This window comes from Tachysurus vachellii, chromosome 14 (assembly GCF_030014155.1).
Source record: "Tachysurus vachellii isolate PV-2020 chromosome 14, HZAU_Pvac_v1, whole genome shotgun sequence".
NCBI lineage: Eukaryota > Metazoa > Chordata > Actinopteri > Siluriformes > Bagridae > Tachysurus > Tachysurus vachellii.
This window is the reverse complement of record NC_083473.1, coordinates 5,410,972-5,428,307: the sequence shown is the minus strand read 5'-3', so window position 1 is coordinate 5,428,307 and position 17,336 is coordinate 5,410,972. Positions and strand designations below refer to the sequence as shown.

Below are 17,336 nucleotides of genomic sequence, written 5' to 3'. Positions count from 1 at the left end.
CTACTTTCATATGAGCTTCATATAAACCACCACCGTGGAGTGAGACATGACAAAGACATTCAATACTGAACACAGACACAACAAAACAGGAGAAAATTACATTTTTTTGGCCTCTGGGAAAAAGAGCGCCATCTCATCGGTCACTCTGAGTGTGTATGCACATACAAATATAAATACACTCTTAATGGAGCAGGTGTGTGTAAAACTCTGGCTTGTTGGGTCTGTCAAGTAGTGAAGAGAGACACAGAATACGTGCCTGCTGAGAGGATGAATATACTCTTCTTCCTGTCCACACCTTCATCTGACCTAAATACTTTAGTGACTAGGGTGATCATGACCCAACATGCCTGACACTGCAAAGACACAAAGAAAGAGAGAGAGCGAGAGAGAGAGAGAGAGAGAGAGAGAGAGAGAGAGAGAGAGAGAGAGAGAGAGAGAGAGAGAGAGAGAGAGAGAACACAAAGTTAAGAAAGAGAAAGAGAGTGCATGTGTGAGATAGAAATACAGAGTGAGAGAGAGAGAAAGAAAGTGAGAGAGAAACACAAAGAGAGAGAGACAGAGAGACAGAGAGAGAGAGAGAGAGAGAGAGAGAGAGAGAGAGAGAGAGAGAGAGAGAGAGAGAGAGAAAGTGAGAGACAAACACAAAGTGAGAGTGAGAGAGAAACACAAAGTGAGAGAGAGAGAGAGAGAGAGAGACACAAAGTGAGAGAGAGAGAGAGAGAGAGAGAGAGAGAAAGTGAGAGAGAGAGTGAGAAATACAAAGTGAGAGAGAGAGAGAGAGAGAGAGAGAGAGAGAGAGAGAGAGAGAGAGAGAGAGAGAGAGAGAGAAAGTGAGGGAGAGTGAGAGAGAAACAAAGTGTGTGAGTGAGAGAGAGAGAGAGAGAGAGATAGAGAGAGAGAGAGAGAGAGAGAGAGAGAGAGAGAGAGAATGAGAGAGAGAGAATGAGAGAGAGTGTGAGTGAGAGAGAGAGAGAGAAAGAGAGAGCGAGAATGAGAGAGAGAGAGAGAGAGAGAGAGAGAGAGAGAGAGAGAGAGAGAGAGAGAGAGAGAGAGAGAGAGAGAGAGAGAGAATGATCTTCATCTCCCTGATAACAGAAGTAATCCAGTCCTCTTAATAGATATAATCTCTCCTTCCTACCACTGACTCTCTCAATCTCTTTCATCCTCACCAGCTCAGTTAAGTGATGCAGAGCAGATGTTTGTGGTGAACTTTGGATTTATTGCTTTTGAAACATGTTCAAGTCAAATTAAGGAATTTCTCTGACGTTTTTGTAACAATCATGAAGCGTCGTGTAGAGTTGTACATCATCTACAGTTTTCTTTCTTTTCTTTGTGAACTGAAAAGCAAGATAAAAGCAATAAAACAGCACACTGATAACATACAAATAAATGGTGTAAAGAACCAAATACATTCCACAAAACGAGTCGGATCATAAATTCTGTATATATATTTATATATGAACACATTTAGCACCATTTGATTGGGTTTTGATATAACCATGAAGAACATCAGCCGGCATGTACAACAGCAAGATAAACACAATACGTTTTCAGAGTAATGTCTATGTTTGTGTTGATGATTATGTAAGTATTGTACAAAACAAGCACAAAGCCATTATACTAACAAAACACCAGGAATTAAACACAATAAATAATCGTGACGGTTAAAACGTTTCAACTGCCAACGTTTCATTAAAACAAATCCTTACAACAGTAGATTGAGAAGGTTTGAGATAAAACACACTTATGAACTGAACTCTACTGGTCTACAAAATGAGCTGGAATAGATTTAGCATACAGGGTTCATACTATGAACAGGCACTTATTACAGAGGAGTCGATGAATTCAGTGTTAAAGCTAAATGACAAAGATGACAGGAATTAGAGACGTTTTTTTTTCTCATTGTGAACAGGACAGATTTTATGTTCAGCGCACCAGCGTGATTCCCTGATTGTTACCTCAGTGACGTTTAATACAGATTTGTCCAGATTGTCCATCTATCTAAACGTCATATTGTTCTGTGACCCAGAGTGTTTTCTTAAAATCACTAGAATGGGGAAATAAAAAAGTTTTCAATGAATTATGGTCGTTCCACGGACCTGAAAGCGGACGGTTAAAACTTTTAAACACAGGAGGTCAAGTTTTTCTTTGTGTTTTCAATAACAGCAGCTCAGACACCAGTTCAGCCTCAAAACCATTTATATGAGCAAGCTAATGTGTGGAAAACACTCCATGTTATCAAAAATTACATCTTATTTATTCATTCAAAACCTTTAATTGCTGACATGGTGAATTTATGGAACGTTTATGGAAGAAGTCTTAAAAGTCTTCAAGACTTTCTTGGTAACAAACCTTGCAAATTTTTGGTTTTATTAATAATAATTAAAAAAAAAGCCTAAACGCCAATTAACACGTTTTTGGTCATTTTCTGAGGTATAACAGGAAAATAAATGTTTAGATTTTGAATTAGAAAATGTTCAACACCTCAATATGTGAACGAGTCGTGGATTATTTTACTATATCTCCATTCCTGATGTGTTTTCTTCCTTTTCCGGCCTGTTTAACAACTCCATTTGTCGAAGTATTTGTGACTGGCAGCGTGCGATATCTGACAGAGCAACAGGACACTTCTGATTGCTGAAAGCAAGCGAGAGATGACTGGATATGGCATGAAGAAAAGAGAATCTCTGCTGTGTGTATCAGGCACTTAAAAAGTTTCACAAATCACACCTCACTGCTCATGAGCACGCTTTTCTCTCATTCCACCAAATCTTTCAAATCCGCCCTTTTAAATCTCATAATACTTTTTTCGAATTTTAGATCTTACCCATGCAGTGCTAGCTCAGAGCTAATGCTCGGTCCCAGGACTACCAGAGAGCCACTTAACCTCCAAAAGCTCAGCCCTGTGCTTTGATTGTATTCTGACTACATTATAAGCTCTAGATAAATGTGTGTGGATAAAAAAAAAGTTAAAAATAAAATCAATAATAAAGGCTGTAGTTAGAACTCTACAGTTGCTACCTGCATGAATGAGTATCATGATACAGTGCTTAAACCTTTACAGAGAACCTCACCACAATCACATGGAACTGTTACTAGGGCTGTTCCATTTTTTTTACTTATCAAGGTTCCTATTGTATTTTTTTTTTATTCTCTGATGGTAATTTGTTTTTAATTTAATTCGTCTTTCGTTGATTTTAACTTGTGCTGACCTGGTCTGAACAAAGTAAACAAATATGTGTCTCAGCGACAACAGAAAGATTTTCACCCCCCACTTAACCCCAAGCTAAGGTATGTTGCAAAGGTGTAATTTCGAGGTTATAAAACTCTGCTCCAATGCAGAATCAGTGAGGTTTTTAGTGTCGTGGTGTCAAACGTACCGTTCAGTGTGAAATGATGTGGTTAGAAAGTTCTAGTTGCTTAGCAACAGAATCAGAAACTAAACAGAGCTTGTCTCATGTCACGTGAAAACCCGGACGTAGCAACACTTAGCATAAACGGCTCAGTAGACAGAGTCAGGTGGCAAAATATCACGGCAGTCTGCGCTGTAGTGGAAGGGAATAAAAGACGTGACACCCAACACGTGCGGAGGTTGGATATCAACGAACGGCTGGTCAGTTACATGACAAACTTAAAATGGCCAAAAAAGATTAAAAAGCTGTGAAAGATAACAACACCTGCTCAGCACTGAACGGCACACCTGAACTTTTTATTCACTGATTGGAAACCGTGAGACAAACCGTTATTTAAATCAAGCACTGGATTTATCCAATCATGTCTTTTGATACACGAATATGCAAATAAGAAGAAGGTTAATTCTGTTCATTTTATATCACTCAGGGAAACAATTTCAAGTGTGAAAAGTGACTTAAGTCTGATTATATTTAGCCTATTTATGTCTAAAATATTTGCGTGATTGTGCTGACATACGGGTCAGAAATTGCATTTACAGAATATAATTTATATATTATTATATACTGTCCAGAAAGGTAATGTTACATAATACATTGTATACACAGTCACTACATAGGGTGTAACATAATGGAGTTCCCTTTGTGAGTCAGCCCTGAAAAAAGGAGTAATTTTGGTAGAAACACCACGTCTGAAGTTTATCCTTCTTCTTAGATCATTTCCTGTAAGTTCCCACATTATGTTCTTAGACACCGATGAAGTTTACGTACTTCTGTTCAGCACCTCCAGAGTTCTCGTCCTGTTTCACAGTTCTACAGTCTCGCTCCATGTTAATTAGTTAAAGGGGAAACATTTAGTACATTTTTATGTTTAATTAGAAAAATAAACTATTATCAAACACATTGGGAAAAACAAACACAAAAAAAACGATGCTGCAAAAAAACATCTTTGCGTGTTAAAATATCTTGAATCAACTCAAACTGATCTCATTCAATAATCCAAATGTAAGATAATATTTTACTACTTATAAGATGTACAATATTGTATAATAATCTTTCTGCTTTTCTTGGCAGATTTTTTTTTTTTTTATTTCAAGAAAGGCGCAAAATGTTCTGCCAATAGAATTAAAAAAATATATAATGTTTAAATATTGGTAAACGTGTCTATAAATCTTATGTGGTGTAAGCTTATGTTAAGAAATAGTAGATACATTTTTAGACTAGATTCAAGATATTTCAACTTGCTGTGATGTCATTTCTTGCTTTGTACATCATGTGACGACCTAAAGAAAAAAAAATTTGGAAATGCATGTGCCACTATTCTTAAATAGACGTTCTGAGATAGCGTAGTGTTTTTTGCGACAGCCCCTTGTCGTTCCTGTGATCTGTAAAATGGGACTTCATTTTGTGTCGAAAGGATTTAGAACTGGATTGTAGTCGGTGTTGATCAGAAGTGAGCGCTCGTTCTCGTCTCTCTGTTATGCTCCTGCTCTTCTGTGCTGCGCGTGAGACGCTGGATGCCTGGAGATCGCAGTTCTTCCTCTACATCCACGATTGCGATGGGTTCCTCAGGCCCGACCGGGTGTGGCTCGGGGTAGCTGGGCTGGTAGTAGGAGTGATGCGTGCCGTAGCCGGCGTACGGATCCTCCTCCCCTCCCTCCACCTCATCGGGACCGTATGTTTGGTAGGGGTTTGGCTGCATTGGGGCTACGGGAATATCTCTGTCAGTCACTTCATGATGAAAGAACCTCACTGACCATCACCAAGCAGCGTGCACACACATACACACAAACACACACATACACACACAGAGACACAGCAGAGAGTCGAAGGATAGGACACAAAAACCCTCGGTCAGTGACAACGATACCTCACGATACACACAGCACCCACATTACAACATGCACAGGAATTACTGTTAGTGCTTATCTGATATCTCGTCTGTGTGTGTGTGTGTGTGTGTGTGTTAGTCAGACAAGCTCAATCATGAATACCAGCACAGTCAGTACAAAAGCAACAACGCAACCAAGGCACACACCGTGTGTGTTCAGCAGAGCAAAAGCTGTGTGTGTGTGTGTGTGTGTGTGTGTGTGTGTGTGTGTGTGTGTTAAGAGAAGACTCCAGGCATGTGCGCCATCAACAGCCTACACAAACGTGTGAAGGGAGCTTGAAGCTCAGTACACATGTACAAACTGTTGCTGGTCTTGAACAACTGGAGAGAGAAAAAAAAGAAAGAAAGAAAGAAAGAAAAAGAGTGAGAGAGAGACAGAGAGAGACAGAGAGAGACAGACAGACACAGAAAAAAATTAAAAGTATTGTAACTCAGTAAGACAGTGATTTCTTTTTTTCATGCATGGTTTATTTGAATCACTGAGTAGGTTACATTGTTGATGCTTCTTTATCAATTATCTGATAAAGAAATATGACAACAAGGAATCTCAAACACACACACACACACACACACACACACACCCACACCCACACCCACACACACACACACACACACACACACACACACTATGCATGCATCGTTTAACTCCTTATGTCTATCTTGTGAACAGTTGGAATGATGTATCACCATGACAACAGTGTTGACATGAGCACTATGCTCACAGAATGACTGACGTGTGGAGTTACTACACACACACACACACACTGCTACACTCTGAGTTATTTTGAACACAAGTTGATGTTTTATATAATTAAAACGCAATGAAAACTTCATGTAATCCGTTGTCTTGACTACTTAGTAGTGGAAACAAAGTTCAAGTTTGTGTTGCGTTTACTCGCATTTTTCTCTCAAGGGGAAATTTTTCTCTCAAGTTTAATCATCGTGAGATTCAGTCGTGGACTAATGGTTAGAGAGTCTGACTCGTAACCCGAAGGTTGTGGGTTCGAGTCTCGGGACGGTCACGACTGAGGTGCCCTCGAGCAAGGCACCGAATCCCCCCTAACTGCTCCTCAGGCGCCGCAGCATAAATGGCTGCCCACTGCTCCGGGTGTGTGTTCACGGTGTGTGTGTGTGTGTGTGTGTGTGTTCACTGCTGTGTGTGTGTACTTTGGATCGGTTAAATACAACTATATGCGATGTTGGTGATTAGAAGTGCCTATGTGACACAATAGAATAATTACCGTGGCTAAATAAATAAATGAAGCTGTGACGGTCTCCTTTCCTCTTTATTTCTGTTGAGCTGTTCGGTCTCGGTTGCTCACTGTGTATCAGTTTAAACCAAATCCAGCAACACAAACAACCTCTGGACTATTACATCAAGCAGAATTGCTACAGAGTTGCATCATGAGTTGTCCCCTGGAGTCACTCACAGCATGCAGAATGAGGAACGATGAGGAATTTAGATTTAGTTAAGTGCAGGGAAATGATTCAGAACATTACAGAGTGAGTTTGATGTGTTGTCTTGATGACGTAAGTGATAAGGGCAGTGAGGTGAAATAGATAATAAACAGCTCTATGGATTGAGGTTAAGAACATTCGTAGTTAAACCCTTCTGCTCTGTTCACTATGGATTGATGTACTTAGTTGAGAGTTTACTGTAATATGACTAAGCTGCACTGCACAGGCCAGAGTGTGGAAATACTGAATATCTGAAGCCCCTTCCAAAAACATATATTATGTATATATCGTCGCTGTCGGGCGGAAACCTCGTATGTCCAAATTTGTTCAATTTCATATTTTTTCACATATCGATGCTATTGGTCAGTCCCCACATGGGTCTGTAAGTTATTAACTGTAAGTCTTGAAAATAGCTTGAGCGCAAATCTCATAACTCCATTGGACACTTCAACTGTCCACCTCTTCCTCACTCCGCGGGAGAGCTTCGCAACATATTTCTCCTTAATGAGAGTCGCAACGAATCAACACGTCTTCTGAGGTAAATGTCTTCAAAACACTGGGCTCAAAGAAAAAAAAATCTTGACCCCCCGCTAGTTCTGGTGCTTGTCTGAGGACAGGAATTTAGCACAAGACAATCCACTGCAACGCGGACTAAACCCTGTGCACTGCAGATAAGATACGGCGTTTTTTTAATTTCCTGAAAAATAACGGCTTTGGAGATACGAGGATTCCGCCTGACAGCGATGATATATATATATATATTATGTATAAATATATTAAATCTTATGAAAAGCAGTTTGTTTTTTATTTTGTTCTGGTCTGAACACAACAGAGTTCACACAACGTATAGTCCACAAGACAAAGTGATAACTGAATTGAGACAAACATTCAAAAGTTAACACCCCCTGAATACTGTGTGACATTACCTGGATGTTCAACGACTGTTTTAATGGTTTGGGAAAGTTCTTAATGAGTCCTTTGTTTGTCATGAACAGTTAAACTGACACAGGTCTTCAGAGATATCCTTCAGGTCCTGCACATGCTTGGTTTTTCCAGCATTTTCTGCATATTTGACACCTTTCTGGCAGGTTATATGATTTGAGATCTATTTTTTCACACTGAAGAAGACAGAGGGACTCGTACACGTCTGGTACAAAAGGCACAAATGTTCACTGATGCTCAAGAAGGCAACACAATACATACACAGTGGGGTGTAAACTTTTAACTATAATGATTTTTATGTTTGTTGATTTTCTATTAAAGAAATGTACAGATTTTATACCTTTTTTAATAATTCAATTCGAACAGAGCACATGGGTTAACTACTAAAAGTTAAACCACCCTTAAGGATGTGTGTGAATGTGTGTGTGTGTGTGTGTGTGAGTGAGAGAGAGAAAGAGTGAGAGTGAGAGAGAGATGAACTCACTTCCGCAGGAGTTTGGATCACAGTATCCTGGGGGTCCAGGCGGTCCTACTGGTCCAGGAATGCCCGGTCTCCCGGAACCACCAGGGTTACCAGGGCGACCAGATGGACCAGGGCTACCACTTCTGCCCTCACCAGGAGGTCCTGAGAATGCAAACACACACAGAGCAAAATCAATACCCAACTGTGCACTGAAAAGGGTCCTGATGTGTATCTGATGTACTTTCTAAAACTACCTCTCTCTCCTCAAGCTAATGTAAAACCCTATGATGGAATCCCTGAAGTCAAACAGATTGTAGGTTCAGAATATTTTCTCTCCAATCCTGACGGGTGAGAAATCAGAACTAAATATTGTGTGACCTTCAAAACATTTTGCTAACTGAATTTAAAGTTTCCAGGCTCCCGAGCTCAGTATTTAACAAAATCAGTCACCATATAATTTGAATTTGTGATTAGCTGAGCAGCGATGGCATTACTCTCTCACCTGTCAATCACAGCAACACTAAATAATACTGAGCATTAGCGCTTTGAGCTTTTCTATAAGTGTCTTGTGTTAGACTCCATCCTCTGGTTGTGGGGAATGAATGGAAAAAATACTAAATTGGGAGAAATGTGGGTAAAAAAATTTTATGTATTAAAAAAATCTTATTTTCTGTGGTGTGTGTGTGTGTGTGTTAGTTTACCTGGAGGTCCTGAAGGTCCTCTGGGACCCTGGACACCAACACCTGAGCTTCCCTTCTCTCCTTTGTCACCTGGAAGACCTGATATCAGACAAACACACACACACACACACACACACACACACACACACACACACACACACACACACACACACACACACACACACACACACACACACACATGAGTTATACTTACTCCCAGTCAGTCATAGCTGTATTAAGCATAACAGGACACATTGAAATTTCTGGACCTCCACTGAGACAAGGCTGACTGTGAGAACCCTGAGACATCTACAGATCTACCGGCTCCAGTTGGACTCTGTGATACTTGTATATTTGTAACCACACCATCTAGTGTCACCCATATGAGGATGGGTTCCCCTTGAGTCTGGTTCCTCTCAAGGTTTCTTCCTTTACCAATCTAAGGGAGTTTTTCCTTGCCACTGTTGCCTGAGCCCTCAGACTTGCTCATTGGGGACAAATACACATACACACATACATACATACATACACACTGTGAACTGTATATATCTTGAATTTTTATTATATTAATTCTTTATACTTCTTATGTTTATCTTTTGTTTTATGTTTATGTTCTGTAAAGCTGCTTTGTGACAATGTCCATTGTAAAAAGCGCTATACAAATAAACTTGAATTGAATTGAATTGAACATTCCTTTTCTAGATGTCTTCTTTCTTGTTTGACATAAACACTGACTTTCAAAAAAAATCATAAGAAAACCCTTTAAGGCTTAAAAGAAAATACCACCAACAAATCTCTTTTCTGCGGGAAAAAAAGTGTCAGAAATGTCAACATCCTGTCTTTAAAGCTCGATCAAATGTGTCCTTCAGCAAATCTGAACAAGGTGCAGATTAATACTTTAAGAGAAGTTTTATTTATATTTATATCTGGATAAATGAATACACTCGGATAAATATGAATGTGTTCGTTCTTTGGTATCAGATGCTTTAGATTCCAGATATTTCATTTCAGCTGAAATGTTGCCCAGCCATTCATTCGTTTGATTTCTTAAAGAAAGCATTGTAAAGGTGACAAACTAACCTTCTATTCAGTCCAGAAAATTAATAGACGTGTGGTGATTTTTAAAAAATACCGAACAAAGAAAAAGAAAAAAAAAATCCCTGGTTGAAGAAAACATCCGTAAAGAATCCGGGTGTATTAACCGAGGATAAAAAAGGATTTGCTCTGTTCTCTCCTCACACACCAAATCCAGCCTTCAGCTCTCATCACGACACGTTAAAGAGTATTCGGATTCAACACCTTATTCCTTAATCTCATCTACAATGCAAATACTGCACATCTCATTTCCAAATCTTACACATCCTTACTTCAAATCCCTTAAGATTATCCCTAGTCTGTACTTTACATCCCATGTGTTAGTCTCTAAGCTAATCTCGCCCACACCCCAGATCTCATGTGCAGCACCTCTGACTCCAGGCTGGCCGTTTTCTCCGTTGGTTCCTGGAAATCCGGGACGTCCAGGAGGACCCTGCTCTCCTTGTTGTCCTGGAGGTCCGGCTCGACCGGGTTCACCTGGAGGCCCGGGGACAGTGCGAACAGAGGCCGCCTGCTGCCTCGGAATGTGATTCAGGATGGAGTTATAACGAGCCATGTGAGCTGAGACAGAGAGATGTTAAGGTGCTAATTAATGCTTAATCAACAGAAGATTCTCAGATAGCTGCACTTTTTTTTGTACGTTTGCATCAGTCATGATCAGTCATAATTGCAGCTTCTAAATCATTTTGAGTTGACTTGTAATTTATTTAATTCAGTTTTTTTTATATCTTCAGATATACATGTTGTGCTTTTTATTTGAATTTGAGAAGTCGTTCGGTATTTAAACATGTAGTTAAACCGTTTATGGACGTTGTGTTATTATTAGTGTGAGAGTGCAAGTCATGTATAGTGAACTCACTCTGTATGAGCTGCTCACACACTTGTCTGGCAATGGCTTGGACTGAAGAAGTGGACTGTGCATCCCCCTGACACACACACACACACACACACACACTTTTAGAAATAGTGTGATTGATACATGTGCAGGTTATCAATTCAGATACAATGATAATTACGGAAATACTGGAGACATGATAGAGAGAGAGAGAGAGAGAGAGAGAGAGAGAGAGAGAGAGAGAGAGAGAGAGAGAGAGAGAGAGAGAGAGAGAGAGAGGGGGGATCTTTTCCCTGAGGATTGTCCTGGTCACAAAGCAAACCACACAATCATACACACGCACACAAGCTTTCATGACGCACCTACATATACACTAATACACCACATGCAGTGTCTAATTGATACCTCTTCAGCTTGGAGTAATCAGAGGTCATATAGCACACAGGAATAAAAGCACAATTTCCTAAACCTTGAAGGTACAGCTGAGATAACTTACTCGTTCTCCCTTGTCTCCTTTCGAACCTGCAAGGCCCTAAGACAGACAAAGAGAGGTGTGAGCTGTTCACATTGCATGTTTTCCTCTTCTCTTTAATAAACACATACACAGTTCTGTACCAATAGCGTACTCTTATTATTAATATTTTGTGTTCATGTGAGCTGTGAGCTGAGTCGTCAGCACTGGGATTAGAGATCTAGAAATGGCAATGCAACTCCAGCATAGAATAAAATCCATGCTGCCTTTCGCACTTTCGAAACACTTCTAAATCCCATTCTAGAAGAGATGTGCTATGCATGAGATGTTTGTTTTGGCCCACTTGACATGGAGTAACAGCACTGTACTATAACTATAATTACAGTGGTTTATAGAGTTTTTTATGCCTCAATTCAATTCTTAAAATCACTCATAAAGATCCTACGGTTTGGATATTAAATCCCTCTTAAGTCGAATATAAAACTACACCGTTCTGTCTGAAAAATCAATTAACATAAAGAAAAAAGTTGTCATCAGCGTCATTAAATGCTGAAATATTTCTGCTATGGGTGCTATTAGATTTTCTGTATTATCTGGCACTGATTGAACAAACATGGACCTTCCAACAATGTTCCCAATAAGAACTACAACAAATGATCATATAATATTCTCTCTTTTTTCCGTAGAGTCCAAAAACAGAATTTGTGTCTGTTTTGTTGTGTCTGTGTTCATGTCTCACTCCACACTGGTGGTTTATATGAAGCTCTTATGAAAGTAGACACTCAGAGCTTTTTCATAAGCAGCTTTATCCTCTTAGAGTGTTTCATAAGTTGTTTTTTTCCCCCTAGTCTACTAGGGGCAATTTATTTCTTATGAATTCTATTTATAGAAAAGTAAAAAAAAAAAAAAAATCATTTTACACAAATGTATCTTCAAAGTATATGACGATATCAAACCCATTTCTGCTCTCTGAGATGCCCCAAGTTCTTGTTTATAAGCATCTAAAATGTGTTATCTTGAGTACTGACTTATTTTATATCAGACTATTCATAATAACTAGTGACTTCATTTGGAGCACCATACATTAAATCCACAACACACAAACATTCCACTGTGTTCTTACTCGGGGTCCCTGATCGCCGGTGGGTCCTGGAGGGCCATTCTGTCCCGGGGCCCCTGGAGCTCCTGGTCCTCCCTGCAGAGAGCACAGAACAGCTGTAATAACACAGAGGCAGTGCCTTCCAGATTAAAGAGACAAAGTCAGTGCTTCTTCATGGGATTGTGGTGGGATGAAAGAGGAAGACTGTGAGATCAAAGACAAGACCGCCTTGTAACGACTTGACTGCTCTGCAGCGAGAGCTTGAAGTTTCGTGCCATGTTGTCCTAGTGTTAACATTCTAAACACGGGCGTGGTAGGAATAAACCAACGTAGTAAAACTACACTGGTGAAAGAAATGAAAGAATGTTTATTCTTATCCTCGGAGAGTTGTCAAAGAAAACTTCATCATGGTTCTGCATTGCCTAAAGAGGAACCAAGAATTTGTGGGGCCCACATACCGAATTTTAGCCATTAAAGAGAACATTTCCTGACTTATGCTAATTACATTTAAACTATTTTTTCTGTAAAAACAAGCTCATACTAAATATTTCCACATCCTAAAACAATGAGTGGATAATCTCTGTCCTGAGCTCATCCTAGGATTTCTTCTACACCTGTACACTGTAATGATTTATAATAACACTCTGTTCCCTTTTAAGTTTGCTTCCTCTAAAGGGTTTCTTCCTCACATCATGTCATGGAGTTTTAGGAGTCATAATCTACACGCAGATTTCTTTAAAGCTACTTTGATATTCTTTAACCGTGTGTAAATGACACACAGACTATCATCACAGAATCACCCGTGGCTAAGAACTGGCGACTCTTGACCTATGTGCAGAATGACAAAGCAAGCAAGTGATACGGTAAAGAATTTATAAAGGGCTTCAATGATAAAAGAAAAATCCAGAGCCATGTTTACAAACCGGTGAAATATTTTCATCCAAGAAATGAGAAGCAGAAATGCACAACATGGGTCACATCCCACTGAGGGAAAGTCAGGTTACAAGCTTAAACACTCCTTAATGGAGCATGAAATGAATTTATTGAAAGAGCTGGACACTTGTGTACAAAGGTCAACTTTAGCAGGGAAAAAAGTCTGAGCAGAGGAATAAAGCTACTTTTAAAAAAGTTTACTCAGGACTTTCACTCAGGTTTCATCACTTATATGTCAAATATATGGACAAAAGGTTCAGACACAACATTGCAATATCACAGAACTATCACATCCTTATCATCCTCCATTCCCAAAGGTAGAAAAAGTATGTCCATGTTGTACACACAGTGTGATGTGTAGTCTACCACAGACAGACACATTCATAGTGCTGATAAACTGCTATGGGTTTGAAACATTTGAAAATTGATCCTTCGATCCATTGGGATTTCATTTCCTCTTTTGTTTTTAGAACCTAAACTGCAGATGCCACCATAATATATCTGGTTTCTGTGCATTTTCGCATTTTGTGTCATGTGTCTATTGCGTTTTGAAGTCATAAAAATCACTTTGCTTCAATGGTTTATTAGTAAGACATAATCCATAATTCAATTTAATTTCTAAGATAAAATAAAAGATAATAAATAAAAGATAATCAATAAAAGATATTGTTGCATGGCAGCATTTTAAGGAACATAACAAATCATGATATAAATGATACAATTTTAATTTTAAATTTATATTCATCCCGGACGAGCGAACCAAGGAAATGCTGGCTTTATCAAATGGCTTCTTACATATATAATAACAAGTGTAGAATATAAGTCAAGATAAACATTAAAAATATTAGGTCAAAACTAGAATACAATTAGAGCAATTACTTTGGGAATAATCAACAAAACAAAGTTAACCTCATGACACTGAGAATAAAAAGATAATTAATAGTATGATATTTTTTGTGTGGAACCATCAAATCAAGATATTAATTATTCAATACAGAAAAGTTTAAAAGCATTTTTTGCATGTTAAATGTCAAGAACAAAATCTGACTGTCAACACAGCGGTGTGATGTGCAGCTGAAATGATTTTAATGGAGATGTTAAGAGACTGCATTAGCTCTTATCTCTGTTTAACAGTCAACAAAACTCCTTTACATGAAGGGCGATAGGGCTCAAACCCAAAACCTCACAATCAGAATACAAAAAAAATGCAGAGAAAGGTATTTTAGGTATTTATTTTAATTGTGATGTGCTTTCATTACTTGACACACACACGCACACACACACACACACACACACACACACACACAAATGTTTAATGTAGGGGTATGAAAAACTTTCTTTGCACAAGCACACTCCTGATAAATAAACACATAAATAAACTTGTTTTCTGTGCACTGTTATGCATGCTAGTAAATTATAAATGAATTTCACAGTCTGTGTACTCACAATATTTCCCGGAGGTCCCGCTCTGCCCTGTGGCCCGTCGTTACCCGGCAAACCCTGTGAAGCAGAGAACACTCATCAGCCAATCACAGCTCGTGCTACATAACCCGACAGTTCTAAACCAATCACGAGTAAAATAAACGTTACTCTGGGTCCAGGAGGACCGTCCCTCCCCGGGCTTCCTGAGTTTCCTGGGATACCCTGTAGTGAGAAAACAGAACGAAAGAACTGTGTGATCCGAGTAGCTCTACCGTGACAGACAGACAGGCCGCTGGGGCTTTCTGCAAGATTTCCAGTATAAACAGTATCATGTTTGTATCAGTAGATGCAATCGGTCCAGTAATATTTATTATAATTTTGATCAAGCTGTCGGATAGCAGAGACACCTCATCAGATAGCATCTGATTATGTCACATTGTCAAAACAAAGAAGAGTGCTTACACAGTGAACAGACGAGAGCGGTGAAAGTTTTATTTCATATCGTTCATATGACTTAATAAAAATATATTAATAAGGTGATTGTTTCATTTCAGATGTTGTGTGAACTTTATTGTTCACACAGTGTGAACGGATGGAGTTTAGGCAGTTTTTACCTGTGTACCTCGAAGTCCTGCTTCACCTTTTTCCCCTTTTTCACCCGGACCACCCTAAACACACACAAACACACAAATGTGGACACTCTTTCATTTCAGGAAGATCCACTGTTGTCATGGTTACCCATTAGGTTTAACTTAAACAAACCAGAGTAAACTTTCTAAGGTCACTTCTGTGATCAGATCAGAAGCTCCTTCAGGTCTTTAATGAGCAGGATGCATTTACATAATAATGCTAAGAATTTATCAGTTAAACAAATCTAACAGAAACACCATGGCTGTAGGAGACATCATGGGAGTTTAACTGTGACAAATTTAATAATGGAGAATATGTGTGTGTTTGTAGAAACATGTGTGTGCTTGCGTATGTGAGTGTGTGCGTGTATGTGTTACTGGAGGGCCTCTGATGGATCGGCCGCTGAGCCCCTGAGGGCCAGGAGGGCCCTGAGGTCCTGGTACTCCTGATTCTCCAACTGGACCCACTGGACCCTGTAATAGACAAACACACACACACACACACACACACACACACACACACAAAACAGAAAATGATAACTACACTCACACTGTTTTGTTATGTATAACTGATCAGACGTTATAAACAGACTGTACCACAGGTCCAGGCTCTCCTCGATCTCCTCTTGTTCCTCTAATACCAGGACCGCCCTATGAGGTGCACAAACACAAGAGTACGTACATACAAAAAAAAAATATGAGTTAGCAATTAACTTTTGGGAAAGAATTCATCAAACTTATTTGTGGGTGCATCAGACAACAGGCTGTGTATATCCCTGTACATACCGGTGGTCCTGGTGGACCAGCAGGGCCTTTACTGTCCTGAGTGCATGTACACGCTCGAGGCAGTGCAGGACAATCTGCCTCCTTCCTCTGAGGTCATAAACATTAACAACAAATAAAAACAAATACAAAAACATGGACTAATATATTTAACTCTATACTACTAAAGTTCTATATGTCTGCTTCTGTACTATATGACTGTGTCTGAATGTAGTTTTGTTAGTTTTGCTGCAACAAGGTATATGCTGTTAAGAAGAACAGGAAGTTAATAGTCTCCAGTTTAGCACTGTGTAAACTCCACGTTTAAAATCACACTCACCAGACTGGGAAGATCGCAGCACTTGTCTCGACGAGCCCATGATGTACTACACACAATATCAAATGACTGGAGCTGAAACTACATACGCACACATTTGAGATCACAACTCTGTAGATTAAGAGGTAAGAACAAGAATCTACACACATTCACACACACACACACACACACACACACACACACACACACACACACACACACATACCGGTGCAGAGTTGTCCCTATCTCCCCGGGATCGGACCATTCTCCCCAAAACCTCCATGCCGTCAGTGGTGATGTTCCCAGCAGCATTAATGGGCTTCTCTCCAGCCAGTTTACAGTCCACCAGCACTTGTGCCAATGTCTTACTCACCGCTATATGCAACTACAAACACACACACACATACACACACATCTATTAAAACTATTTAATAGATCTATTATCTATTAACTCTTTTATCCCTGAATAAGAAAGACAGCGAAAGCATCCGAGACATAAATGTAATCTTTATCTCATGTATATACCTACTGACCCAAGCAGAACAGCTAACAGCTGTTAATATTATCACTGGACAGAAAGCCAGGAAAAAAGTGTTTAAATGCTAAATATAGCACATTGACAAAGAATGTTAAACAAGAATTTTGTCATTGGTGCTGTCAGACTGGGAAAGATTTCTGTTAAGTAACACAACAAGGCATGTTTAGTCATTAGAATGAATTTGCCCAGGACATCATATTTTACTTTGCTTGGAGACTATGAGGATTTTTAAGACCAAGTCAGAATTTGTGCTTCAGAACATTGTGCTGTGATGTTGGGTGTGAGAATCAGAAACCAAAAAAAAAACGTTTTTGGTTATAGGAAGTTAGGACGGACTTTGCAACACTGATTTCATCTCAGCTAATGATGAGCTACGATATCATAACAGTAC

At 39.3% G+C, this 17,336-nt stretch overlaps 1 protein-coding gene across 3 annotated transcripts in view; it reads right to left on the bottom strand.

Annotated features, from left to right (window-relative positions):
- Positions 1–1,437: 1,437 nt before the first annotated feature.
- LOC132856732 (collagen alpha-1(XIV) chain-like) overlaps positions 1,438–17,336 on the bottom strand; it is a 75,811-nt gene continuing 59,912 nt past the window's right edge. The window contains exons 34-48 of one of the 3 annotated variants that reach the window (XM_060886454.1): positions 16,634–16,792; positions 16,432–16,509; positions 16,116–16,202; positions 15,927–15,980; positions 15,708–15,803; positions 15,315–15,368; positions 14,869–14,922; positions 14,725–14,778; positions 12,370–12,441; positions 11,271–11,306; positions 10,799–10,865; positions 10,309–10,500; positions 8,866–8,943; positions 8,186–8,326; positions 1,438–5,162 (exon numbers count right to left, since the gene is read on the bottom strand). In XM_060886454.1, coding sequence (XP_060742437.1) covers positions 4,858–5,162; positions 8,186–8,326; positions 8,866–8,943; positions 10,309–10,500; positions 10,799–10,865; positions 11,271–11,306; positions 12,370–12,441; positions 14,725–14,778; positions 14,869–14,922; positions 15,315–15,368; positions 15,708–15,803; positions 15,927–15,980; positions 16,116–16,202; positions 16,432–16,509; positions 16,634–16,792 — 1,527 coding nt within the window. In that variant the 3' untranslated portion in view covers positions 1,438–4,857. Of the gene's footprint in view, positions 5,623–8,185; positions 8,327–8,865; positions 8,944–10,308; positions 10,501–10,798; positions 10,866–11,270; positions 11,307–12,369; positions 12,442–14,724; positions 14,779–14,868; positions 14,923–15,314; positions 15,369–15,707; positions 15,804–15,926; positions 15,981–16,115; positions 16,203–16,431; positions 16,510–16,633; positions 16,793–17,336 lie in introns of all 3 variants that reach the window. The other 2 variants (XM_060886455.1, XM_060886456.1) reach the window with 2 other exon arrangements.